The sequence below is a fragment of the Phoca vitulina genome, unplaced genomic scaffold, assembly GCF_004348235.1.
Source record: "Phoca vitulina isolate PV1807 unplaced genomic scaffold, GSC_HSeal_1.0 scaffold22, whole genome shotgun sequence".
Taxonomy (NCBI): domain Eukaryota; kingdom Metazoa; phylum Chordata; class Mammalia; order Carnivora; family Phocidae; genus Phoca; species Phoca vitulina.
In genome coordinates this window covers 8,153,847-8,179,903 of record NW_022589725.1, presented here as the reverse complement: position 1 = coordinate 8,179,903, position 26,057 = coordinate 8,153,847, and the positions used below count along the sequence as shown (strand labels likewise).

At 53.4% G+C, this 26,057-nt stretch overlaps 1 protein-coding gene across 1 annotated transcript in view; it reads right to left on the bottom strand.

Moving 5' to 3' along the window:
* TGM2 (transglutaminase 2) overlaps positions 1-16,435 on the bottom strand; it is a 33,068-nt gene extending 16,633 nt beyond the window's left edge. The window contains exons 1-6 of the mRNA XM_032419767.1: positions 16,275-16,435; positions 13,033-13,212; positions 8,176-8,418; positions 4,818-4,936; positions 2,228-2,356; positions 1,001-1,178 (exon numbers count right to left, since the gene is read on the bottom strand). Coding sequence (XP_032275658.1) covers positions 1,001-1,178; positions 2,228-2,356; positions 4,818-4,936; positions 8,176-8,418; positions 13,033-13,212; positions 16,275-16,284 — 859 coding nt within the window. The 5' untranslated portion in view covers positions 16,285-16,435. The remainder of the gene's footprint in view (positions 1-1,000; positions 1,179-2,227; positions 2,357-4,817; positions 4,937-8,175; positions 8,419-13,032; positions 13,213-16,274) is intronic.
* Between the last annotated feature and the right edge of the window lie 9,622 nt (positions 16,436-26,057).

The window sequence follows — 26,057 nt, the reverse complement described above, 5'->3', positions numbered from 1 at the left end:
GGGCCCGGGTCCGGAGTCAGAGAAGCTGTGAATCAGGACCAGCCTCTTAGATTTCCTGAGCCTAATAAATAATAATAGCAGTGGTAGTCATCGTAATAAGAATAATCTAACAGCATGAGATAAGTATTTGCTGTTATGCATCTGAAATAATTTCTAGCACTTCATATGTTATCCTCACAACTGCCCCAGGATAAAGGCACTGTTATGTCCGGTTCACTTGTAACAGAGCTGAGGCTCAGAGAGGCTCAATGATTACCCGGGACACAGCTGGTAAGAAGCAGAGCTGGGACTGAGATTCAGGCCTTGACTCTGGAGTCTATGTTTTTATGTGGTACAGGATACGGACTCATTCTCACGCACCATCCCCAGCCCAGAACAGTCTGCACCATTCTCTGGGCTTGAATATTTAAGATTTGTTAAAGATTTATTTTACATTTTGGTTTTCAATTGCTTTCTCTTTCCTCATCTACATTTTAGAAAGAGTTTCTCTTTCTTGACATTGATAATGACTGTTATTATTGAGTTACTAATTGCTAATATTTACTGAGAGCTACATTGGGCTGAATTCTGGGCCAAGCAGTTTTCTATCAACCCACTCTAGGAGGGAGGCCCTCTCGCCCCCATTTTACAGACCAGGAAACCGAGGTTCAGAAGGAAGTCATTTGCTCAAGGTCACAGAGCAGCTGAGTGTTACTGGGGATTTTTAATTCAGGGGTGCCTGGCTCCAAAACCCATCTTCTCAACCCTGAGCCCAGGCTGCCTCCCAAATGACATCCCTTGATCCTAATAACCACCTGCAGGGTAGTGGTTGGAAAAAGGACCAGAGAGGGGCAGCCGCCAACTCCAGGCCTCACAGTACGTTGGTGGCATTGGAGGCAGAGACAGGACCAGAACTGGGGTCTCCTGATTCCCGTTTGAGTGCTCTCCCTGCCCCCGTCCCAGCACTCAGGGAGGCTGTGAACAGGTCCCAGTCCCGGCCCCCGCCCAGCGTGCAGCTTACCTGTGCAGGCCACAGCTGCGAAGACCCAGCACTGGCCGTACTTGACACGCTGGCAGCCCGAGGTCTTCCAGCGCCGCAGGATGTCCACACTGCCGATCCAGAACATGGGGCTGACGCCATCCTTGTAATCGTTGTCCCAGCGTCCCAACAGCACACCCTGGTCATCATTGCAGTTGACCTACAACCAGCAGGGCATCAGAGGGGTCAAGCCTGGGGAGCAGTTCAGTACGTGGTGAAAGGCAGGGAAAGGAATTTAGGAGAGGGAACAGCCCATGCAAAGATACCAAGGTGTGACAGGCTGGTACGTGGGAGATGGTTGGGGCTGGAGCCCGGGGTGTGGGAGAGAGAAGGGGAAGAAGGGAGGAGGTGGTGAGGGGTCAAGGTCATGGAGGTGATGCTGGTGATGTGAATTGGTCCACGGGGTGGCAGGAGAGTGACAAGAAGTGATCTGAGTTTTATGAAGACCCCCTCCGGCCCCTGCGGGGATTGTGTCATACCCCTCACGCTCCCATTGCCTTGAGAATAAAATCCAGCCTCCTGACTGTGGCCCATGAGGCCTGCATGGCCTAACCCCTGCCCACCTCCTGCACCCCACTCCCCCTCGCTAACTCCACTCCAGCCATGCCAGCCTCCTTTCTGCTCCTCAAACCTGCCAAAGTCGTTCCCTCCTCAGGGCCTTTGCACAAACTGTGCCCCCTCCCTGGAATGCTCTTCTCCCACTTACTATACCATCTTAGGGATCATCACGTAGGCGGGGTCCCCCCGAGCCCCTCACCGCAGTTGGATTCTGCAGTTAGGCACTCTCACACCTCTGGCTCCCTTCGGTGCCTGCATCATCATTTCTGATTGTGACTCATTCCCGCGGTATTTCTGTCGATGTCTGTCTCCTCCCACCCACGAGAATATAAGCTCTATGAAGTTAGAGACCGTACACGTCTTACACCCAACTGTTTCTCCAGTGCCTAGGACACGGGTGACATCTAATAAATATTTGCTGAATGAGTGAATGAATGGATGAATTGCTTTTAGGGACCACATGACATTACCCTTATCTGTGTAAATCTTGTCTTTCCAAATACAAGCTCTCTTAGCTGAGACTTCCCCATCTCCTGGGACCCCCCAACCAAGCCCAGGGTGGAGTGTGACCTCCATCATCACAGGAAGGGGGGAGCCTACTGGGGCCCATGATGGGCCCAGACCCTGGGATGGGCCCCGCCTCTCACTCACCATGGCGCTCACCACCCGGCCCATGTAGACAGGGCTGCTGCGGCGGGAGCAGTCACGGCAGGCATCCTTCAGGAACTTGGGGTTCATGTCCAGGAGCGTCAAGCAAATGTCCAGGATCCCGTCTTCAAACTGTGTTGGGGGAAACAAGAGAAGGAGGAGGGAAATGAGAAGCCACCTCCTCCTGGAAGCCTGCCGTGCAGCTCTGCAGCCATAGGTCCTCTCTGTTCCATCTCACACACTAGGGAAGTCCGGGCTGGGTCAGCCACATCTCTGTGAGGCCAGCTCTGCCTGGCCCAGGATGGGCTTTGGGGGGACAATGACTGAGTTTGTGAGAAAGAGGAAGGGATGTGCCTGCATTCAGAGCCTGGCCAAGGTAGAGGGGAGGGGGCTGTCCTGGGAACGTGGAGTAGCACCCACAGTGTCCCTGGGGCTTCCCTCTCCTCAGAGTCACCTCAGGCCCTGCCACTGTCCCTTCCCCATATCTGCTGTGCCAAATATCTCATTTCCCCTAAGGCCTGACTCACCCTGCAGAGCTGATGAGAATCCTCTCTCCTGCCCCCTCCACCCCAACACACTGCTCTGATTGGAAGTGAGGTAAATTATATCTCGAAATCACTCCTCTGTTTCCACTGCACCTAGAATAAAATCTAGACTTTGCCCTGTGACCTCAAGACCCTTCACAATCTGTGTCCCACCCCATCTCTGACCTCATTAGTGCCACTCATTGCCCCAGGGCCTTTGCACTTGCTATTTCCTTTGCTTGGAATGCTCTTCCAGCCTCTTTGTATGGCCCACACCTTCTCATCCTTGCAACTCAAATGTTATCATTATCAAAAGTAGGGCCCTCCCTCCTTGTCACATTACACTGGACCACCCATCTGACCAGTCCAAAGGCGATCTGCTCCCTGCTACCCACCCTCTGTGGTGTTGTCCTAAACCAGGCTTCATCACAGGTCTCCCTCCATGGCTTTGAGCCCTTTTGTGGCTCCCTATTGCCATCTCCCTGACATTCACACCCCGGACACTGCTGACTTCTCCCACTTCATCTCTTGGGAGTCCTCCGGACATAAAGTGCTCCCTGAGCTACAGAATTCTTCTTAAGCACAAGATAAACTTTCCCACCTCTGAGCTTTTTGCTCAGGCCATTCCCTTTGCCTTGTATACCGTGTTTCCACCTCCTCCATAGCCCAGCTCAGACCTTGCCTATTTCAGAAATTGCCCTGATTCCCATCGGCAGTTATTCACTTCCTTCCTCTAGGTCTTATCATTCTGGATTGTGATGACTTCCAAAAGATTTGCAAGAGCTGTGTCCAGTGGCTCAACACAAGCCTGGACACAGAACAGGAAGTCAGGAAAGGAAAGGAAGGATTTGGCTTTGTTCTGTTTCTCAGGGGAGAATACAAAGCCCCGGGAATTAAGAGCCAATTTACTCTGCGATGTATTTTTTGTATCCCACCCACACCACCATTTCATGTACACCCCAGAGCAGGCTATAGGTTCTTGGGCAGATATTCTTGCAATTAGTGTCTCCAATATTCAGATGGGGAAACTGAAGTCAGAGCCCCACACCACACAGGGAAGACTTCCCTGTGGTCCCAGGGCAGGACTCTGGAGACCTGAATATGGAAACCCTAACCCAGGGGCTGTTGGGAAAAGTCTCAAGGTGAACCCCATCCCAAAAGGCCAACACCCCCCAACACACCAGCAGGTTGAAGGGCCAGGAAGGAGTGTGACAACTCTTGCTTCATGAGTTTTCTCAGCAAGGTCTCAAGAATTTTCATGGGAGCCTGGATGGCAGGGGAAATGAGATCCCTCATTCGAACCACCAGCCTGGGCTGACTTGCTAGAAGATGAGGAACCACATGGAACAGAGATGTGCCATCTAGCGGAGGTCAGCCACGCCCAGCCTAGGCAGCCATGCCCCAGGTGAGCCATAGATTTATAAGAAATAATAAATAGCTGTTGTTTTGAGCCTGTAAGTTTTGGGCTTGTTTGTTACTCAGCAGTAGCTAACTGATACAACCAGTGGTTCACAAAGTATGACCACTGATCAGCAGCATCAGCATTGCCTGTGAACTTGTCAAAAATGCAAATTCTCAGCCCACACCCAGGCCTACTGAGTCAGAAACTAGGGGTGGGACTCAGTGATCTGTGTTTTAACACACTTTTCTGGTGATTCTGATGTATATTCGAGTTTGAAAGCCACTGATCTAGATAACGGTGTAAAGCTTCCCCTCAGCACACACAATGGCATTTCTATTCATTTGGTATATGGCCTTGAATATTCCCTTTCTCACTCCTGCAGCACCTGCTAGCCCCACAATTCCCAAAGGCTCTCCCGATTCTTTCCCCACTTTGAATCTGGGACTGCCATTCCCACGGTGGATAGGGCAACCCTTTGCTGTATGATCTCAGGCTTGGCCCGGACCCTCTCTGATCCTCCAGCCATTTCAGGGCTCTTGAATCCCTGACAGCATGGGGTGGGCAGCTCTGAGACCAGCTCGCACCTCTGCAGCTTTGACCACCTCAGGCCCAGGGACCCACACACAGTGGGCCTGCAGTGGTTGGGAAGGGCAGGATGTGGCCCTACCTGCCCAAAATTCCAAGGTATGCTCTTGATGCACTTCACCGAGCCCTGGTAGATGAAGCCCTGTTGGGTGAGCACGTACTCCTTCCGCTCCTCCTCGGAATCCAGGTACACAGCATCCGCTGGGGGTGGGAAGGAAGGGGCCTGAGCTCCGGGTGTGGCAGAGTGCAAGGTCCCCAAAGACATGGCAGCCAGGGGGCCAAGACCCAGGGCTAGGTCAGAGTCTTGGAGGTATGAATCGGAATCAGAAAAGCTAATCATTCATTAATAATCCCATACCCATGAGATAAGTGTTTTCAACTAGTATTATCAGTGGTTGACATTTCTCTAACACTTGTCTGTAGTAAGTGTATGACATATATTAATGTTTAATTTCCGCAAGAGCTCTATGAGAAAGGGACCTTGAAAGCCTCATTTTACAGGTAGGAAAACTGAGGCCCACACAAGAGATAGAGGAGCCCTGGACCAGGAGTCAGGAATCTCCTAGCTGATCCTCACTTGTTGTGTGACCCTGGGGAGATCACTTCTCCTTCTTCATCCCCCCCCACTGTGTTCCCTGAGGGTAACATGGGATGCAGAGCTGAAAGGTGTTTGGCAAGCTAAAGCCCTGAGCCAGTGTGAGAAGGAGCTTGATTCAAGGTAGAGAGAAAGCCTACTAGGGTTATTGGGGCTCCGGGGAAGTGCGGTCCTGTCCAGCTGAGGGGAGGGGGTGGTCAGGGAGGATTGCCCTGAAGCAGGTGCCTTGTGAATGCTGCCTTGAGAAATGACTACGATTTAGATACTCGGAGTCTGGTGGGATGACATGCTAAGCAGAGGACCAGGGACAGCACAGGGACAGGTACTGGTATGCATGGCGCTTAGCTCCTCGCGGCTGACGACCACAGAAAAGAGCGCTGGGGCAGTTAGGCCCACGTGGCAGGAGGTCAGAGATCAAGCTGGCCTTTACCATGCCCCACTTCACAGGTGAAGAAACTGAGGCCGGGAAGAGGAAATCCAGAGCCACATTATGACTTGGGTGGGCCCTGGGCATTTTTGCTTCTGTGGGCCCCTTCCTCCGTAAAAAAAAATAAAAATAAAAATAAAAATAATAATAAAATAAAAATTAATATATTTTATGACTGCATTGGTGTAATAACAAATATATTAATGTAACATATTCTCTGACCTCAACTTCCATTTTTGTCTTCTGATTTTAAAAGAAATTAAAACATTTTTATGGGTCCCTAAAAATATGGTGGCACTGGCCTGGAATGCAGCTGCTCGGGGCTCTTGGGCCTTGGGGACGAGAGGTCCCCGCACATACTTGGCACTCGCACGCTCCCTCCTGTCCTCCTGTCCTTCCTGAGCTCAGGAGTAGAAGGCTCTGGTTTCCGGGGCAGGTCCCAAAGGGACAGCAGTGTTCCCACCCAGCAGCCCCACCCCACCGAGCCCAACTTCCTGCCTCCGAATCACCAGCTCCGCACCCTGCCCTCCTCAGGCTCCCACCCTGGGATGTGGGTCACTTTAGTCACTGTGCTGCTTGGCTGACAGCTACCCCAACCCGCAGGGTGGGGATGGGGCAGGGCTGGAGGAAAGGCCAGAGGAAGGGGACATCCCAGGAACCTTGATCCTGAACCTGTTCCCTGAACTTTGAAACCCTGCCGTGTTGGTGAGTGGGGAGGGGGAGGGGGACACCGGCCTCTTCCTGCTCCGTGCACCGGGCGGCCTACTAGCTGTAAGCTCTGCAGATTGACAAAATCAAAACAAGTCTACCGCGGGGTCCAGCAGGGCCATTTCTGTCCTGAGAAACCATTCCATGTGGACCCAGGGCGTGTGACCCCATAGACACCCTTCCTGTGAGGATCCACTGGGGACAACCTCATGTCCTTGGGTGGAGGGCCAGATCAATGAACGGTCCACACTGGCAAGACACAGGGCACTCTGAGCTCTTAAAAAGAAAAAGCAGGGGCGCCTGGGTGGCTCAGTTGGTTAAGCCTTGGGCTCAGGTCACGATCCTGGGGTCCTGGGACCTGCATCGGGCTCCCTGCTCAGCGGGAAGTCTGCTTCTCCCTCTGCCTGCCGCTCCACCTGCTTGTGCGCTCTCTCTCTCAAATAAATAAATAAAATCTTAAAAAGAAAAAAAGCAGATGTGTATGCACGCCAATGTGGAAAGATCGTCAGGATGTATGGTAGAGGGGAAAAGTTAAATAAGTGGTGGGTTGATGTATACTGTGGGATCCTTTTGTGTTTAAGAGAGACAGAGAACCCCATTAATGGCAGTGTCTCTAGGAATATACACTGGAATCTAAGGAGATGAGTCCCCCAAGACAGCTAATAATGCTGCTCCCCAAGGAGAGTCAAAGTGGGGCTGTTTTCCTGCAGTGCTTAAAGCTTATATGAAGAGGACATCTAAAAGCCAAAATATATAAAAGAGAAAATAAAAAATCTTTCCCTTCGACTGTGTTATAAAATGCCCCAAAATGGAGAAGAAGAAATAAAGCAGTGGCCCAGTAAGAAGCAGGTTGTCTGATGCTGGAGAGACCAGAATTTGTGGCTGGGCCCCCGCTTTGAGGAGGGACACCCTGTTCCTTGGCTGCGGCCCACCCACAAGGACTGTCTCTCTGCCTCGCTATGCAGGAGCAGGAAGGAAACAGATCTGGCTGCCCTGTTCGTCATATGGGGAAACTGAGGCCTGGGAAGGGGTGTGGCAGCCCCTGCTGCCCCCTTCCTCCTTGAGCCAGCCTCGGCTCTTCAGGCCGTCCCCTCCAGCTTGCTAGTTTTGTCCAGCATTGTCCACTTACTTCCTGAGGAGCTTCCCAAAGCCACTTGACCTCTCTGAGCCTGCGAGGACACTGACAGTCTCCCCCTTGGGATTGTTGAGAGGAAGCAGGGAGGAAGCGTATAAGGAGGCACTTAGGTAACCAAACTGCTCCTGCCCGCCGCTTCCGGCTACCTTACCCCTCCGCCTCCCTCAGTTTCCCCTCCCCGAGCCCGTCTGGTGGAATTTCCAACAGAGCCCCATGAACCAGAACCGGGTGTCGGCGGTGAACGGCGGCCCCGGGCAGCCCCTGGGCACCCCATTCCTGAATGGGGCTGTGAACCCGAGACACCTGTGCGCCCAGGTCACGGTCCTCGGGGAACACACGCGCCTCGGACGCGGGCTGAGATCCCTTGGTAGCTGTGCGGCCTCGGGCAGGGGCGTTTTGCTTCCCAGTGCCCGTCTGCCTGTGTAAGGGGGTAACAGCGTGCGCACACGGCGAGGGCTTTGTGAGGCGGGCCTGAGGGGGCTTCCCTCAATCTTCTGCCCCATTCCCCCCGCCCTCAGCGGCCCCCACGGGTGGTCTAGGCCGGCCCAGCCCCCGCCCAGGGGAGTATGGCTTACCTGGGCACCAGGTGTTGAAGAGCAGCGTGAAGTGGCCCAGCACGAAGCTGGAGCCCTGGTAGCCGGTGGAGGCCTCCAGGCTGAGGCGGTACAGGCCGACGGGGGCGCTGGCCGGGGTGCTGAGCTGCAGCGAGACCACGCCGTCCTGCTGGTCCAGCACGGCGGCCGCCCAGGCGCCCTCCTCCACGGCACTGGACAGCGGGAAGCGGGCCTTGGTCCCGGCCTCCTTGCTGGGGGCTGGGCCTGGTGGAGAAAAGGCCGCAGCCGTGAGCCAGCCAGACGCGGGCAGGGGCCGGGCGCACGCAGGGGGTCCCGTGGGCCGGGGTTGGAGGCCTAGTTCCGCGGCTGACCAGTGAGGGAACTTTGGCAAGAGGTTTCATCTCCCTGAGACTTGGTTTCCTCGTCTATAAAGTGATGATCAGACCCCAGCCTTGCAGGGGTGCTTTTGTGAGAATGCGTGAAAAGCCACAGGCGCCGGGCAGATTTCTCCTGGGAGAGGGGGCAGCTGCACCTGGGGCAGGGTCTCAGTCACGCTGCCTGGGCAGGTGTGACTGTGCACAAGACCCCCCCCCCCCCCCGCTCTGGGCTCCGTGTGTAGCATGAACAAGAATCCTTGGGGAGCGTCCCCTTTCCCACCTGAATCCTTTCCCTGCTAGGGAGCAGCTTTCCCTTTCAGAAGAATAAGCCCAGACTCTGAGCAGGAGAGGACCTTGGTCCTCTGATGTCCCCACGGGAGCCCATCTGAGAGGCCCCTTGCTGTGGAGTGCTGGCCCGTCCAGCCTCTAGGTGTTTGTCTCCCCAGGCCCCCCTCTGGCTTTTGGCCTTTGTTTCTCCATAGGCAGCTCCAAGGAGGGGTCATAACCATCCCCTCCCACCCCACAGCCTTGGCCCTTCCTGCTTCCCCTGAGGCCCCTTGTACAGGTAGGAAAACTGAGGCTCAGAGAGAGGAGGGTCTCCCAAGGATATCCCAGGACTCTGGGGCAAAGTTATCATCTGAGCCCGGGTCTCTAGGCTCTGGGCTGTCCTCCACGGTGCCTCTCATTCCCGTGCTCTCTCATAGGGGTCTTGAAGGCTCTGTGAGATAGGGAGCCGGCCTCAAGCTTGGCTGCTTTTTCTGGTGGGGGCAAGGCCCTGCCCCTGCAGGCAGGTCTGAGTCATGGGAGGGTGAGGAGGGGCTGGTCATCCTTTCTGGACTTGGGTGGCCGAGAGGAGAAACAGAACCTTCTCTGTCTAGTTGGGTGGCTGCCCAGGAAAGTTTATTTTTATTCTTCCGAGCTCCCTGTAGCTCAGCCCACCTGCTTCCGACAATATGGGGACCTGTTCACTGAGGGGCTCCCTCCCCGCACCCTGCCCCCTCCTCCCAACCCACGAGCCCCACCCACACCCAGGCCCAAATATAACCATGAGCTAAGAGGCATGACACAGGCCTCCAAGTCCCTGTCTGGGTGCCAGGGGTTGGCTGTAAGCCTTTAAATGCTCCTGAGCAGTTGAGCAGCGCTGGGCGCCCGAGAGCCAGCCAGGGTCTGGTTCCCCTACTCGGGCTCTGAGCACTGTGTGACCTGGGCTAAGTCACCAGGCCTTTCTGATCTGCAATTTTCTCATCAAAGAAGAAAATAGGCTTAGACTAAATGTCTGGGAAGGTCTGATTCTAGGTCTCAAACTGGCTCCTTGTGACCTTGGACAAGCTACTTAGCTTCTCTGTGCCTCAGCTTCCTCATCTGTAAAATGGGGTCAATTACAGTCAATTACAAATACCTCCTTATAAGGTCATTGCAAAGTTTAAAAAGGTGGAGGTACATCGTATGGGGCCTGGCACACGGTAAGTGCTCAGTAAATGGCAACTATTTTTTGTTATCATCACTCCCACGTCCTAGTGCAGCTTAGAGGACCGGCAGAGACTTCATAGAAAGCATTCCAAACAGTGACTAGAATAATAATTATGCAGGATACGTGAGCATTCCTCCATGTCACCAAAAGGGACCATTACCAGTCAGAATCCTCAGGCCAAACAACAGATTTTGAGGACTGGAGTGAAATGTAGAAATTGCCTCGTTCAACTGAATCACTTTACAGATAAGGAAACTGAATCTGAAAGGGACCAAGTCAGGGTGACCATATGGCCCAGTCTGCCTGGGACAGTCCCAGGCTTACAGCTGTGGCCCCAGCATAATTCTTAATGGTGCTCTTTCATTCTCAGAAATGTCCCTGTTTGGACAATCAATGATTTGGTCACCATAGTAACAGCCCGGGCCAGGGCCCACGGCTACTCTCATTATTGACATACCACCCTCAAGGACAGGTCAGGAAACACATTTCCCTTTCTCTCCACCCTGGGGCAGCCGTGCACACACAAACACACACCTTTCTTCCAAGAGGCCCTGGGCTTGGGGGGGATGGGGACAGGCTGTCCCCCTTGGTCCAGCCACTGCTCATGTGGGCCGGCTCCGAAAATTCACTGGCTGCCATTCCACGTGGTACTCTTTGTGGGGCCAGAGATGCTTTAGGGACCCCTCTGGGCCTAAGTGACCTGGAGAGTCGGGAGTCCTGGGGACTCTCCTAGACCATGGTTGGTGGGGGCGCGGGGAGGGGGAGTGGATGAGGGGAACCTTCTGGAGGAAAGCCCTCTATCAGCCTCATAAAAGTTCTTTTCACTACTTCAGGCTGACCTCAGTCCCACCCCACTCACCCTCCAAACCCTGGTCCCCTCTTAGAGGGAAGCAGAGCTTTATTCCCATAATAAGAATGGTATTTGTCTACTGTGGTCTGTACTCCAAAACAGAGCCTGTCAGGTCTCCAACCACCTGGGCGAAATACACAGCGTCTCGGTATTTATAGGGTCAGGCCACAGTCTGCTCACTGAGTGACCTTCTCCGGCACTCTCCCCTCTCTGCGCCTCAGTTTCCCTAAAGAGGTAGGACAGGCTGATCACATGCTAGAATGTTCTGGCACAAGAGCAGGGTGGCCAGGCCAGGCCCAGGGCTGGGTGCTAATCCAAGCCAGGTCTTGAGGTGAAAGGCCTGGCTTCCTGGTATTGTCCCTCAGGCTTCCCCAGTCCATCGGAGTTCTTGGTAACTCAAACAGAGAAGCTATGTGCATCCAGAGATAGAGTTCCTTCCCAGACTGCCCGCCGGGGCTCTGGAGGTGATCAGGGCAGATTGGCTAGGGTTTGAGATAAGTTGCTGCAAACTGGAGAACAGAGATTAGTTGCTGGGGTGGGAAGATCAGCTGCCCCCCCCAAACCCTGAACTTAGGGCCTAATTACCTAGCCCCAGGCTGCCTAGATGGAGGGAGGAGAAGAAAGGGGATGCCTTGAGAAAGAAGAGAAAGAAGGTGGAAGTCACAGGTAGCCTCTCTGGCAACGGCTCTACCATTCCATTTCACAGAGGAACAAACCGAGGCCTGGCTGGCCCTTGTGGTGAATAGGTCAATGTGTCTGCTGTCAGCTCACAGCAAGGAACACCTCAACACTGAGGATGGAGTTTGAATCCTGCTTTGTCCCTAACTCACTGTGTGACCTGGGCAGGTAACTCGACCTTTCTGAGCCTCAGTATTTTCATCTGTAAAACGGGGTCTCATTATGCTTCCAAGACGGGAGGATTTAGGATGAGCATGCATACAGTAGGTGCTCTGTAGGTGCTGTGATTCTCATCATCACAAGCCTGACTCTTCCCAGGGTATCCTGTTAGAACTACAACGTTGCACTTTACAGAGAGGGAAACTGAGGCTAGAAAGATCAGAAGCTCCTGAAGCCTCCTCGGGTCAGTTAAAACAGACCGTAAAGGTGCTGGCTGCATGTGAGGAGGGCCAACCTTGGATAGTGGGTGTATCCCTGCCAGAAGGGGAGGGAGAAGGAGGAAAGGCAAGGGGGTGGATATCCGTGGCCAGTCTGCAGGCACAGTGATAAGCCTTATCAAAGGGCTGCCAGGTAAATACGGGCCTCAGCCTGTTGGCAGCTCTCTCTGACCTTGTAGGTCTCAGAAAGAACTGGCCTTTCTCACCCTTTAGCAGAGTCCCAGCCAGGTGGCCCCTAGCAGACCTCAAGGGAGTGGTTCCCACCCGAGGGCAAATCCAGAGATTCGGCATTCAAGGCTCCTTTCCCAGGAATGGCAAGCCAAGAAGATTGGGCACTGGGCATCTGGGGGTGGGGTGGTTGGGGTCTCAATGTCCTTTCACCCATCGCTGGACCCCCCTGGAACAAGAGCAGGAACGTGGCTAACGTCTACAAGGCACTCCCCCACGTCCGAACCTTCGGCCCTAACAACCCACCACCACGAGTGCTTCGCACAGGATAAAACGCGAGCTCAGAGAGGCTAAGCAACTTGTCCAAGGTCACACAGCGGGTAGGCAGTTCAGTCTGCACCAAAACCCAGGTCTGTCTGTCAGCCCCCGAGCCTAAGGCAGCCTCCCGAGGCTTGGAGAAGGAACTATGGGAACACAAAATTACCCTCTCAGAGAGACAGAGCCAGCTGGGTTCTCTCCACCACCCAGACCCGATATGGACCTGAGCCCAGAGGCCTGATCGGGTTATGTAGATTTGGGGAAGTAGCTGCTGATAAGAGTTGAAAGCTGTTCTGCTGTGGGGAAGAGTGGGCAGGACCTTGATGGACCTTGCGGTAGGAAGCTGAGCCCCACCCCTCGGTGACAACAGGTTTTCAGAACTCAGGCATCCAGCCCACTTGTCTACGAGGCTGGGTGGCCTGGGGCATCATCCCTCCACGCTCTGGGCCTCAGTTACCTCATCCGTAACAGGGAGCTAGTGGCCAATAGGAACTCCCTGCAGCCCCGTGCCCCGTTGTCAGGGGGCTATGAAATCACAGAACACAGCAGGTCAGGGTGCGGGGTGGTGGAGGATCTCACCGGTCACTGCACTGAAGGTGAGGCTGTCCATGCTGGCCTCGTAGCTTCGGCCCTCGAAGTGCAGGGTCAGCCGGAAGGGCTGGCCCCGCCTCACCACCAGTCTCTCCCGGCACAAGTCAGCTGTGTGGTGGTCATGGCCGTTGACCTCCAGCTCCAGGTCACATTTCTTCAGAACCAGATCTACGGAGACAGTGGGAGGGGTGTGAGCCATGGTGGCCTCCCTCAGCCAGCTGTGACCCCGGGGCTCCCTGGATGTGGGGACACCCAGGGTCATCCGGGAGCCAGCCCTCTCTACCCCCTCCCAATCCCCTGCCCCGCCCTGCCACCCTGGGGCTAGCTGGGCCAGATGTCCCCAACTCTCAGTCACGAGGTCATGCCCACTGTGGCGTGTTGGGAGAGGTCTCTGCCACCTTCCAGCAGTGTGACTTCAGGCAAGTCCTCTTTCCGGGTGTCGTTTTCCTCATCTGTCCCCAGGACTGTTGTGAACCGCTCAGCACGGTGCCTGGCACATTACCTGCTTCCTTCAACACGAGCTGTTCTGTCCTTATTAAAGGGTTCTTTAGGTAAAAACAAGGTGGGGAGCAGTATTTGGTGTAGGTTATTTACACGGACTTTGCCTTTTAGTTTCAACTTTCGATTTACAGGAAATACGGAGGACTGAGGAACATGTTCAACACAGAACCAGGATGCAATAGACAGAAAAAAACACTCTGGGAAACAATAGGCAGAGGATCCACTTTCCTTAACAAATAAATTGGAAGGAAAAAAAAATCGTTGAAGGGAGAAACTATAGGTTAAGAGAAACTTAAGAGACATTTCGGCCCATTTGGATCCTGATTTTTTAAAAAACGAAACTTCTCTCTACTTTGATGTACGTTCAGTATTCGCCATAATAAAAATGTTTTTAAAATGACAGGGGGCTTTGGAGTCTTCTGGACCTACATTTTCGTTCCGCTGTGCTGCTGTGTGACCCTGGGCAGGTCTCTCTCCCTCTCTGGACCTCCTCTGAAGTCTCAAAAGACTGATGTGAGGACTAGGACAGGGTGTTGGGCACCGTTTCCCCAAGGACTGGCCCAGGGCAGAAGTCTGATATGTGAAATCTCTATTTATAGTTTCGGACGGAGCTGAAGACCAGGGCGGAGGCAGGGGTGGTGGGTGGGTGGAGGTCTGAGGGAAGCACAAACCTCATAAATCTTGGCAAGCTCAAGGTCACGATTAGGAAGACCGTAGCATGGGGAGAGTGGGCAAGGCAGACTCTCCGCGTTGCGGGGTCCTTGGAGAGTATGTGGTCCAGCTGAGGCCAGGGGCAGGGATTTGCCCAAGTCACCCAGCAAGTGGATCCTTCCACGGGGACATCGACCCACGTCCCCTGCCTTCTGCTGTGGAAGATCCCAAAGTGCCCAGTGACTGCTGAGGGAGGGCCCTGACATGGCTCATTTCCACTTAAACCTCACAGCCTCTCCACCCACACGGGTACTATCAGCACCTCGACTGTGCAGAGGGAGGTATTCTGTGGCCCCAGGTCCCACGGCAAGCGGCAGCGTGGGGATTGGAACCCAGGGCTGTGGAGTCTGGAGCCTGCGCTGGAAACCATCTCACTCACAGCTCAGGGTTTGTTCACCATCTCCCCACTCCTTCCTTCCCCTCCCTCCCACCCCTGTGTTCTGAGCGTGGGAGGAAGCCTGAGGAAGCTGACCCCCTCTGCACTCGGAGCAGGGGAGACCTCCACACCACCAGGGAGAACTTCCTGCTGGCCTGCTGGGGTGAGGAAACATTGTTTTTGGAAACTTCTATTCCAGAAAGCTTAAGCAGTTAAGAGACAACCCACCCCCCCGCCCCGCCCATGGTCCGCCTGGGAGACCCTAGAGAGATGGTCACTTCCTGGGCTGGGGCAGGTGGGGTGCTTTCTTGGGTTATTGTCTGAAGAAGGATTTCCAGAAATCATGCCCAGCTCCAAAGGCGCAGAAACACTGAGTTCTAGGATCATAGGATTTCTGCACTGAGAAAGGAGCCGAGGTCTTCCAGGCCAGTGGGACCCCTGTAGGAAGTCGCCACTGTGGTAATAAGGCGGGTGGCTCATCACAACCGGCACTTCCAGCGTCCCCCAGCCCCACGGAGCCTCTCTTGGGGACAGGGATGGGAAAATGCACTGGGGACAAGTGGCCACCTAGGTCACCCATCACAGCCAGCCCTGAGCCGGTTTTCGATCCCATGTGTTGGGGAGCCAGATCCCAGATAGGGACAAAGGTGGCCCAAGGTCGCACAGCAAGTCAGGCAGGTCCACGGTTCATCCCTCTCTTCCCTTTTCCACGTGCCCCACCTCCCTCTTCACGTTCCCTCTCCCCGCACCTCCTTCCAGGGGCTACAGTGTGCAGAGGCCATCTCCAAATGGACTTGACCCAAGAGTTAGCCGGGACACAGGGTGCAGTGGTCTTAGAGCACTGACATCCTCCATTGCAGAAATCCCTTCCCTGGGACAGAAGGGCGGCCACCGTGTGCGTGTGCGTGTGTGTGTGTGTGTGCATGTGTGTGTGTGTGTGTAGTGGGCGGAGCAGGTAAGCAATTAATCAGACCCCTTCTCTACTCCTTTTGGCCCTCACCGATGTACCAAGAGCCACACTGCTGTCCATTTTACAGGAGGGGAAACTGAGAATCCACAAGAGGCCAAAGACCAGAGTTGCAGAACCTGAGGGCTGGAGGGACCTTAGAGAACGCGTCTGCTCTCAGCCCAGTCCCCATAGGGTGCTGGAACCTCTTCTCTGGCCCCGGGGCCAAGCAGTCTCCTGGGTACCACTAAGGGGAACGTGCATACCCTTTCCCAGCTGGCAGGGACTAACCAAAGCTAAGTGTTCGGAGGCGGGACAGACCCCTCTGCACAGCTTCATGGGACGCAGCCCCACTAACTGACTGAGGACCAGTGACAATGGTCCACTAGTCCAGGACTTTACAGTTTACCACACATTTTCACGTTCCATTGCCTCATCTGATCCAGGGAGGCAGGGGTTAATGGTTATGCCCTGGGGATAGGAAAAGTAAGGGCCCAAGCTGGGCCAGGACTGGGAACCAGGCACTCCTCACCCAGCCCAGCCTTCCTGTTGCTCCCAAACTGGGGGACTTAGGGACTGAGCCCCTGGCCAGGTGTTTCCTCCCCTCCCCCATGGCCCAGGCAGGACCACTGCGACCAGGAGGGATGGCCAGGGGCAGGGCGGCTGCGTGGTGGCAACGCTGCCCCTGATACTCACCCTCGGCCATGGTCAGGTGGTGGCGGTGGCTCCTCCTCTGACTGGGGTGGCTGGACCCTCCAAGTGCGACCACTGAAGGCAAGCACTGCTGAAGCTGAGAGAGCCGTGAACTTATAGCAGTTTTGGGCGGGCAGGGGGCGGGGCCGCGCCAGAAGGCGGGGACCTGGTGGGGCCACCTTTGCCCAGGCTGGGCCCGCTGTCTGCTCTCCGCTAGTTAGGGTGCCCCCAGGGCCAGAAGCCCGAGGGAGGGAGGGAGCAGCCGCTGCGCAAGGGCGCCCCCTGCAGGAGCGGACAGACATCAAGGCTGGGACCGCAACGGACAGGGATACACAAGGAGACCAGGACCCACAGACACACCTGGACACATGATCAGACCTCGGGTAATAGAGACACCGAGGCGCGGAAATAGACACAGGCAGGTACAGACACAGAGCTGCGCCAGGACACAGCTTACCTGGATCCACAGACACGGATCCGTAGTCAGGTCTACCCCAGATCAAGAACACACACACACACACACACACACACTCTCTCTCTCTCTCTCTCTCTCTCTCTCACTCAAATACAGATACAGATGGAGCAGACACGGACACACAATCAGAGACATTGGGACATGGACACTCAGTGACACACACACGCTCCAACAGATATAGAAGATGAACCTGGACACAGAGACCCAGTGACATGGATGCAAAATCAGATTAAAATCACAAAGATATGCCAGGACATTGATACAGCCCGACACAGAGAGACGGGTCCCCATCCACAGCCACTCGCGGATCAGCAGGTGTCCAGATGCAGCCAGCTCGAAGACACACAGACAGACCGCACAGACACGGACCCATCATCAGGTGTGGACACAGAAGCAGATTGGGGCACCCGTGGACGCATGAACCTGCAGATACTCTGAGAGGGACCCACACGCAGACACGGACTCATGTGCAGACACGCAGACATGCCCACAAAGACAGATATACCCCCATCTCTTCCTGTAGCCCAGCTCTGATAATCTGTCTCTCCCACCCATCCCTCAGTCCCCCTCATCATCCATCCATCCATCCATCCACTCACCCACCCATCCCTCCCTCCTCTCTCCCACCTCCCTCCACTGAGCTTCCTTGCAGATCTGCTGTGTGCCAGAAAGGACCAAAGCCGAACTTCCAGGGACTCATCCTCTGAGCCCCGGAACCCAGCACCCTGGCTGTGCCCATCCTGGTCTCTCTGTTTCCCCAACTTCCTACGCTTCTTACCCACCATGAGGCCTGAGCAGAGAGGGTCCCTGGAGAGACTGGGGCCTGTAGGCCTCCCCCAGTTTTTTTCTGGAACAAGTTCTGTATCTATTGATGGATCTGAGCTACGAAACTGGCCTTCATTCCCATTCCTGTGTAACACAGTGCAAGGAATAAACCATGTTGCTTTCGTGGGTGTTTGTCCCTGGGGCCAATGGGCCCTGCCTGGGGTCTTAGTGAAAAAACTCATAACCCAATGCTGACTTGTAAAATATAACCCTGTGAGCAAACCTTGTAATTGCCCCCCACTTTACAGATGTTGTTATAAAAACTGTTTCCTGCAGCTAGCAAGAGCTCAGAAGAAGAAGCAGGGTGAGTGGACATCAGCCAAGAAACCCGGTTTTGAGTTCCCACTCTGACGCTGACTAGCTGTGTGGCCACGGGCAGGTATTTTGGTTCTCCAGGCCTCAGTTTTCCCTCTGCAAAATGGGGGCAAGAATTCTTCCCTTACAGGCCTGGAGTAAGACTCTACCAAAATGACTGAGGTTGAGCACCTAGTATGTAATGAGCACTTGATAACCGGGGTCCCTGAGTTTTGGAACAAAGATGCCAGTGTTCCAAAACCTGGCCCTGAGGGACAGGGACCTCAAAGAGAAACAGGAGGCCTGGGGACAGTCAGGCTGTGCAAAAAGAGATCTGCAAGGTGTACGTTTCTACAAGGGTCGGCCCTGCCCCAACTGAAAGGGTGCATTTTGCTTTTGTCCATTCTTTTCCATTTGGAAATGATAGGTGCTTCTTTACTTGCTACTAATTTCCCTTGTAACTTCTGGGAACTCCCTGGAGGACAAGAACCCATGTGAGTCTTATTAGAATACCCACCAGGTTGTTCCTCGTATGGGGCTTACCACAGAGCCCCGGGCCTGTCCCCAACTCAGCTGTCTCTGCTTCCTTCCTCTCCCCTTTCCAGAGAACCATGGTCACCTGAGTGATGCAGTCACTGGAGCAATCGAGGGCCAGTCGGGGTCAGGACTGGCTTCCAGGAAATGTCAGGCAGGGGCCAGTGCCAGGCTAAGCCTAGAGACGTGGATTTCACCTGGTGACCAGGGGGCCCTTGCCCCCCAACTCTGGGTTTCAGTTTTCCTATCTGTTCAGAGGGGCTGGGAAACCCTCTGGGACATGTAAGGATTCAAAACTCCATTTTACTAAAGGAAAAACAGAGACCCAGAGAAGGTGATAATAGGCTCAAGGTCCTCAAAGAGTGTAGGCAGGGCCTTTCTCATCCTATGCAGGAGAAGTGCCATGCAATGGTGGGATGGGGAGCATCTGAGGTCACTCTTGGCTGTGTGACTCTGGGCAATTTACTAGACTTCTCTGAGCCTCAGTTTCCTCCTCTACAAAATGGGTATAAAAAGGACCCCCACCTCTGGGGATTAGAGATAATATCTGTTCAGTACCCGGCACAATAATAAGTGCTCAATAAATGTTACCCAAAACTTCTTAATGATGATGCCATCAAGAATCTGGACTCCCCTCCCCCATAAAAGGGACAGTCTTTATGTGTAAGTAAAGCAGGTTGCAGACAATGTAGAATGTTCAGGGTAGAGATGCTCAGAAGAACGCCCTACATCCCAGATAAGTCTTGTACCCAGGGTCTAATGCCTAAACCATTAGAGAGATCAGTCCTTTGCCTCCATAAGGATCTCCAAGCCTCAAGGTAGAGACAAAGGTGAAGTTTTAGAACTTTTGAATAACTCCTTACCAGCCAGATGTGGCATTTAAATCTCACAATATGGGTCTTGTCATTTGTTAAATAAGGAAACTGGGGCTCAGAGCAGTGAAGTGATTTGCCCAGGGTGACACAGTCAGGAAGTGGGGGCTTGGAACCCGGGCTTGATTCAAAAGCCTGTGCTGGCTCTCCCATGGTTCAGAGGGCAGTCCTATCCCAGCCGGCCCCCCAGGGGTGGGGTCTCAGGGGCCTGGGTCATGTTCAGTCCTACAGCTCTTGGCAAGTGAGGCCTCCGAGGGCAGTGGTCCGTGCTCCTGAGCCATGCTGTCTGGTGTAGGTTCAATTAATATTTGTGGCATGAGAGAGGGAGGGATGAGTCAGAGAGAGCTGAAGGAAGAATGGAAAGAAGGAAGGAAAGGAAGAAAAGAATAAGGTTCAGAGAGGTTGGGTAAACCACCCGAGGTCACACAGCACAGCTGGGCTCCCAGGCCCTGGCTGGGCTCTGCCATTCCCCAAGGACAAGGGACCCCCAGGCCAGAGATGGCCCTGGATGGCTGAGCTGGGAGGATGGGGGAAGGCAGGGCAGTAGTGGGTGGGACCATGATAGGGCATTTGAAGGCCTCAATTTTTCTACCAACTGGTGACTAATGACAGATGAGCAGTGTCTGGCATGAGGGAGCCCAGGTAGGGCAGGGCCAGACTCCCCTGAGGTGGGATGGGTGAGGTAGGGGTGTTAGGACAGGGGACTTGTGGAAAATGTCAAGGCACAGGCATGACCTTTCAACAGGTGGCCCGTCTGGGGCTAGGATCTGGGTGGCCCAGGGGTGGGGAGCAGAGAGCCGAGTGCCTGATTGGGAAGGGCCCTCCCAATGTGTCCATTTTACAGATGGAAAAACTGATGCGGCCATCTTGTCTGCAGCTCTGCCCTCACAACGCCCCTTAGCTCTGGGACTGGGAGCACTTTAGTTCCCCTTGGTGGGGCTTCGGTTTCTGTTTCTGTGAAAGCAGGAATCACATCCCAGACCTCATAGGGCTGCTGTGATGATGAGTGGAGCTGTGGGGCCAAAGGGAGCCTTCTGAGGAGCTGTCTGCATGGGCCCCTCCCTGCCGAAATACCTCAGGGCCAAGGCGAGCTCTTCGCCTGGTATTCAAGGCCCTGCAGATCTGGCCCAACTCACCCTCCAGTTGCATCGTCCACATCTGCACCGTCAGCCTCACCTGGCCCACCACTGGCCGCACACACCCCCCGAGGTTATCTGCCTCTGGGCCTTTGCTCGAGCTGCACCTTCTGCCTGGGATTTCCTCCCCTCTCTACCTCTCGAAGTTTCACCCAGGCTCTGCGCCCTTCCCAAAGGCCACCTCCTCCCGGAGCCCATCCACAGCAGGACTTCCTCCCCCTCACACACAGGGCACCGTCACCGCCTGCCGTGAAGCAGGATCACGTGTGGGCATCCATCTCCCTCCACCCACCGGCTCACTAAATGTTTGTTGAGTGAGTAAGTGACCTCTGGGGGTGGGGGGAGAGACTTGTTCAAGCCCGGGCTAACCCCAGAGCCTTGATTGGCAGGATTCAGGGTGCCAGTTGCCCATATCAGGACCAGGAGCCAGGGTGTGTCCCTGGGGCCTTTCTCCATTCTTGTTGCGTCCCTCAGAAATGAGATGTTTGGGCCCAACTTACATCTCCTACAATCCCAGGAGTAGGAAGACCCCTTGCTGAGCTCAGGGAGGGCCAACAACTTTTCCCAGGCCACACAGCAAGGTACAGAAGAGTTGGAGTGGGGTCTCCAAACGCTATACAGAAGTAAATTCTGGCCCCATACCTCTGTTCCTAATTTTGAAAAGGTAGAAAGCTGCTTTTATTTAACTTGCAATGGGGTACTGCATTGTCCCAGGGAGCAGGTTGGGACATGAGGCATGCAGGATGGGACCAGCGGTGAGCTGGTGTGGCAGGGGCAGACCCGGGTCCCACGGCCCCAGGCTCCAAGCCTAGACCCTTCTTGCTGTGTGGCCTCAAGCCTTAGTCTCCTACGAAAAGAGACTCCAAACCTCCAGCCCACTGGGCTACGAGGAGGAGGTCCGAAGAGGAAGTGAAAGCCCTTCCCAAGAAGAAAGTTGGTTCTATTATTGTTGTCCCCACTAAGTGGTTTCAGTTGTGAACTCTCCAGACACCCCAGGGAGCGGAGAGTTGTAGGACTTTGGAGAGTGGAGTCCTGACCATTTCAGGCAGCAAGATTTGCTCTACTCATGGGAAAACCTACTTCAGACTGGACTCACAACCCATTAATCACTTACTTGGCATTTGGTCCTAACAAAGAGGTAACATCCTGACCTGATGAAACCACCCCCAAAGATTAGAAGTTGAGAAATTAGGATTGGAGAGAAAAACCACTAGATGAGGTGCTGAGACAGAGAGGGAAAGAGAGAGAGAGAGAGAGAGAGAAGGAAGAACCTGATACCCTGCGCCAACAGCCAGCTGCAGAGGAGCCTGGACCTTGGCAATGCCGGGGGCCCTTGGCCTTGGGTAAATAGTCCAGCTCACTCTGTCCAGCCGCACAGCGCACTCGTCAGCGCTCATGACAGTGACCCAGGGGCAGCCCGTGAGCTGCACCTTGAGCCCACAAGACACTTTCCACTCCTTTCTTGCTTCTTATGGTAGCAGTGTGGTTCAGCTACAAGGACACAGGCTTGGGAGCTAAGGAAATCCCTGGGTGCCTTCTCCAGCTCTGCCGGTTACTTTCCCGTGTGATGGGGGGTAAGTCGCGGCACGTCTCCAAGCCCCGGCTTCCTCATCTGTAAAACAGGGACAATCATAGTAGTGACCCATCATGGGCTTTCTGTGAGGATTAACACCACATGCCTGGTGGCGAATAAGCTGTCAAAAGGGGGGGGGGTTGATTATTTGATGATAAAAAGGCCCGATGTCCTGACACATGCTACAACATGGATGAATTTCAAAGCCATTACACTCGGGGAAAGAAACCAGTCACAGGAGACCACACATCTCTTTTCGTAGGAGACCACACATACATGACATGCCCAGAAGAGGCAAATTCATAGACACAGACAGTAGACTCATGGTTGTCAGGAGCTGAAGGGAGAGGGAGTCGAGGAGTCACTGCTAATGGGTCTGGGGTTTCTTTGGGGGAAGGGTGAAGAAATTGTTTTTAAATCAGATTTGGTGATGGTTGTACAAATCTGCGAATATACCAAAACTCACTGAACTGCATACGGAAATGGATGACTCTTCTTGGGTATGAATTATATCTCAATAGCATGGTTTTTAAAAATAGGGGTTGCTTTGGGACGCCTGGGTGGCTCAGTCGGTTAAGTGTCTGCCTTCGGTTCAGGTCATGATCCCGGGGTCCTGGGATCGAGTCCCACATCAGGTTCCTTCCTCAGCAGGGAGCCTGCTTCTCCCTCTGCTGCTCCCCTTGCTTGTGCTAACTCTCTCTCTGACAAATAAATAAATAAAATCTTTAAAAAAAAATAGGGGTTGCTTTAAAAACAAACAAAACATCAAGAAAAAGCTTTGAAATCCTTGGTAAAGAGTACCCCTATTCTCCAATCAAGAACCTAACAGAAACACTTGCGTATGTGTGCCCAAGGGAAATGGACAGGGAGGGTATTTACGGTATTATTTGTTATGGCAAAAATTGGTCACAACCTAAATGCCCAGCAAGGGGGAATGGCAACAGAAAAAAGGAAGAGGTAGTCCTCTGCACACAGCCATGGTTAACCAACTCCAAGTCGTAATGTTGAGCAAAGAAAGGAAATGGCAGGATATTATGTGGGGATGACTTCCCCACATAACGTGAGACTGTTCACTTTCTATGAGAACAAATAAGGAAATATATGTAAAGTATGTCAATGTAAGTCCACAGAAGTGTTGAAAAAATCCCCTCCAAATTGCTGACAGTGGTGGGAGGTGTTTGGGGGCCATGCATGGGAGGGTGGGCAGCAGTGACTAAAAGGGGTTTCAGTATTCCTTGGAAGTTGAGAAAATTGTTAAGTGGGGGAAATGTTTTTACGCATTGCTGAGGTCCTTAAAGACCGATTTTTCAGAAGAAAAGAATAACCCATTTTACACTTAGAATCAAGCTTTTATAAAAATGGAACTACTCTAAAACAAAGAAGTTCTGGCCAGTTGGTAGAAAAAATATAGACAGAGATAAAAGAGAAAATAAGTGTGCCAAAAAAAAAAAAAAAGTCCGCAACTAACCCATAAAATACCTTTGACAATATTGGCACAAACATAACAAAATCAAACCCACAAACACAGCATACGAAGAGAGAGGAAACTCCTGACGAGAGTTCCCACATGAAATTCAGAATTTTGAGGACTGTACATAGATTTTCAGTTTATTCCACAGCCCTACGTATGTCTTACAATGCTTCTGGAGCACCGTCCCCCCAAACACACACATGCACACACTCCAAGAAAGTGCTTGAAAAACTTTTACTTAGTTGAAAAGAGGGTCAGAGAGGTGAAGGGACTTGCCCAAAGTCACACAGCTTGGGAGGGGCAGAATGGGTGCTCGGAAGTCCATACTCATAAGCAATATTGCTAGGATTTCATGCAAGGGGAGTTAAGCCTTGGGGTGAGTGCCTGCTAAAGCTCTTATCTGGGGCTGCTGGAAACCTGGGGGATGAAGCACCAGATTCTGCAGCATTCCCCAGCATCTCTGCCCCACCCCTACCCCCTTAGGCTGAGTCATGGGCTGTGTCTGCCTGACACACCCAGTTCAGTCAATAAGAATCAAACACTCTTTCGTGAAAATAAATGACCCTCTAGGGCAGTGGCTGAGCTTGTCTGACTAAATCGAACACTTGTTTGGCTGAACTGACCACTTGTTTCTCCCTCCTGTTTGGTGAGCCGCTTGAGTGACTCTCTGTCCCAACTGAATGCTTGGAGGGCTGAAGCAACACTCAGCGTGATCCAGTTAGTCTGAAGCCAGACCTTCCCATCCGAGGGGGGCCTGCAGTCACCATGTCTCCATGTCACGGAGGTGGGAAGTTGGACCTCATTCCTGAAAGGGCAGAACTTAGTGCCCAGAACGATAAACTCCAATACACACAGGTCTCTTCAAGTTCACGGACCCCTTTCTGTACAGTTTGTCCACTGGTTTGCTTCTGGGTAACTGCCCTTTTCTATTGGCTTAGTGGGCTGTCAATCAGTAGCCCTGCCCAACTGGAATAAAGGGCGGGCCTGAGACCCAAACTCAGCCAATCAGATCCTCTCCTGGGACTTTGACTCTTCTTTTGGGTAAATAGCGGTGAGCCCTCCCCATGTCCTTTCAACTGAGTTTTTGGATGTTAAGCTGCCCTGAGTCTGTGCTTGTCCATGCAACCAAAGAGCTGAATGGGTGCACCTCCATTTCCTTCGTGTAATTCTCCCCACAACGCTATGGGGTTTAGGGGTTATTGTCCTCGTTTTACCGAGGACACAGGCTAAGCGAGCTTAAATAACTGGCCCTGGACCACACAGCAGGGACTTGAATCCGAATCAGAGTCATGACGGGAGCCACAGCTGCCTTTCTAAATCCCTAGTCGCGGGGGTAGGAGGGGAGCAGCTCCGTCATGCAGGTTCTACCCAATGTTCTCTGATTGACAGTTGATAGAATCAAGGCTTCACTCTCTTCCTCCAGCCTCAGTTTGCCCACTTGAGAAATGACAAGGTTGGATCAAATAATGAATTCCCGATGCTCCTAGAGTCTGTGCTTCCAACACGCAGTGACTGTAAGAGCGAAGTCATCAAGCCCCGGTCTTCTGATAAACAATTCCAAGGAAATAGAGCTGGTGGGGGAGGGAAACCCAGCGCTCACCCCACGGCAGCCCCCACAGAGGGCTTCCCGAAACTGCACCCACCTGACTGACCCCCAGAGGAGCAATTTGCACTCTCCGCTTTTCTGGCCTAAGATAAAAATACCCCTGTCACATTGGATTAGCATCTCCCCTTTCGCAGAGAATCTTCTCACGGATGCAGCCCCGTTGCTTTGTCAATATTTTCAGCATATTCAGGTTTCTAAACAAGACCTGACAGGTTGGGGTCTTTTTTTTTTTTTTTTTTTTTTTTTGAAGGCTCAAATGAGATTAACCCTGTCCTTTCCTGGCGGCGGTTGGCTGTTGGCTTGCTGGGAGATGGAGAAGTGGGAAGAAGGAGGTGATTGATGCCCCATCTCAGGTCAGGACAAATCCTGCCTCAGGACCTACCTTGACCGCAGGCCACCACCCTCCCTGGGTGCTCAGGGCAGTATCCAGGCTTATCAGGGAGCCCAGAGGCAGAGCCGAGCATCCAGCTGCACGACCTTATGCAGGGGTTTTCCCATTTCTGCACCTTTTTTCTCACCCAAAAAATGGACATAGTGGGAGCACCCACCTCCCAGACTCAGGAATAATGACTCAGTGCCTGGGAGAGCATGGGGCCCAGGAAAAGCTGTACAAATATTGCCTAATTTTATGACTCCTATTATTCCCAAGGGCTTGGAGGACCTCAATTCCATGTGCCCCCTTGGGCATGTGCGAGGGGATGCCGGTGTCATTAAGTGCAGCTGTGCCAGCTCTGCGTGGAGGACAGTTAGGCACGTTATTGCCTTTTGTTGGTTGGCTTCCAGCCCCAGCTGGCTGCACAAGGACCCTACGTTGTCATTCTCTCCGGTGGTTCTCTGTCAGCCTGATGAATGGCTCTGTCCCCCAATTTCCAGATGAGAAAGGTGAGGGAGGGTTTTGCCTACAGTCCTGGGTGGGACTTTGGGAGCCAGGATGGGCCTTGGGGTCTGCAGAGTGGGTTCGCATTCCATCTGTGCCTTTCTTGCAGTTTTGGTCCTGTGT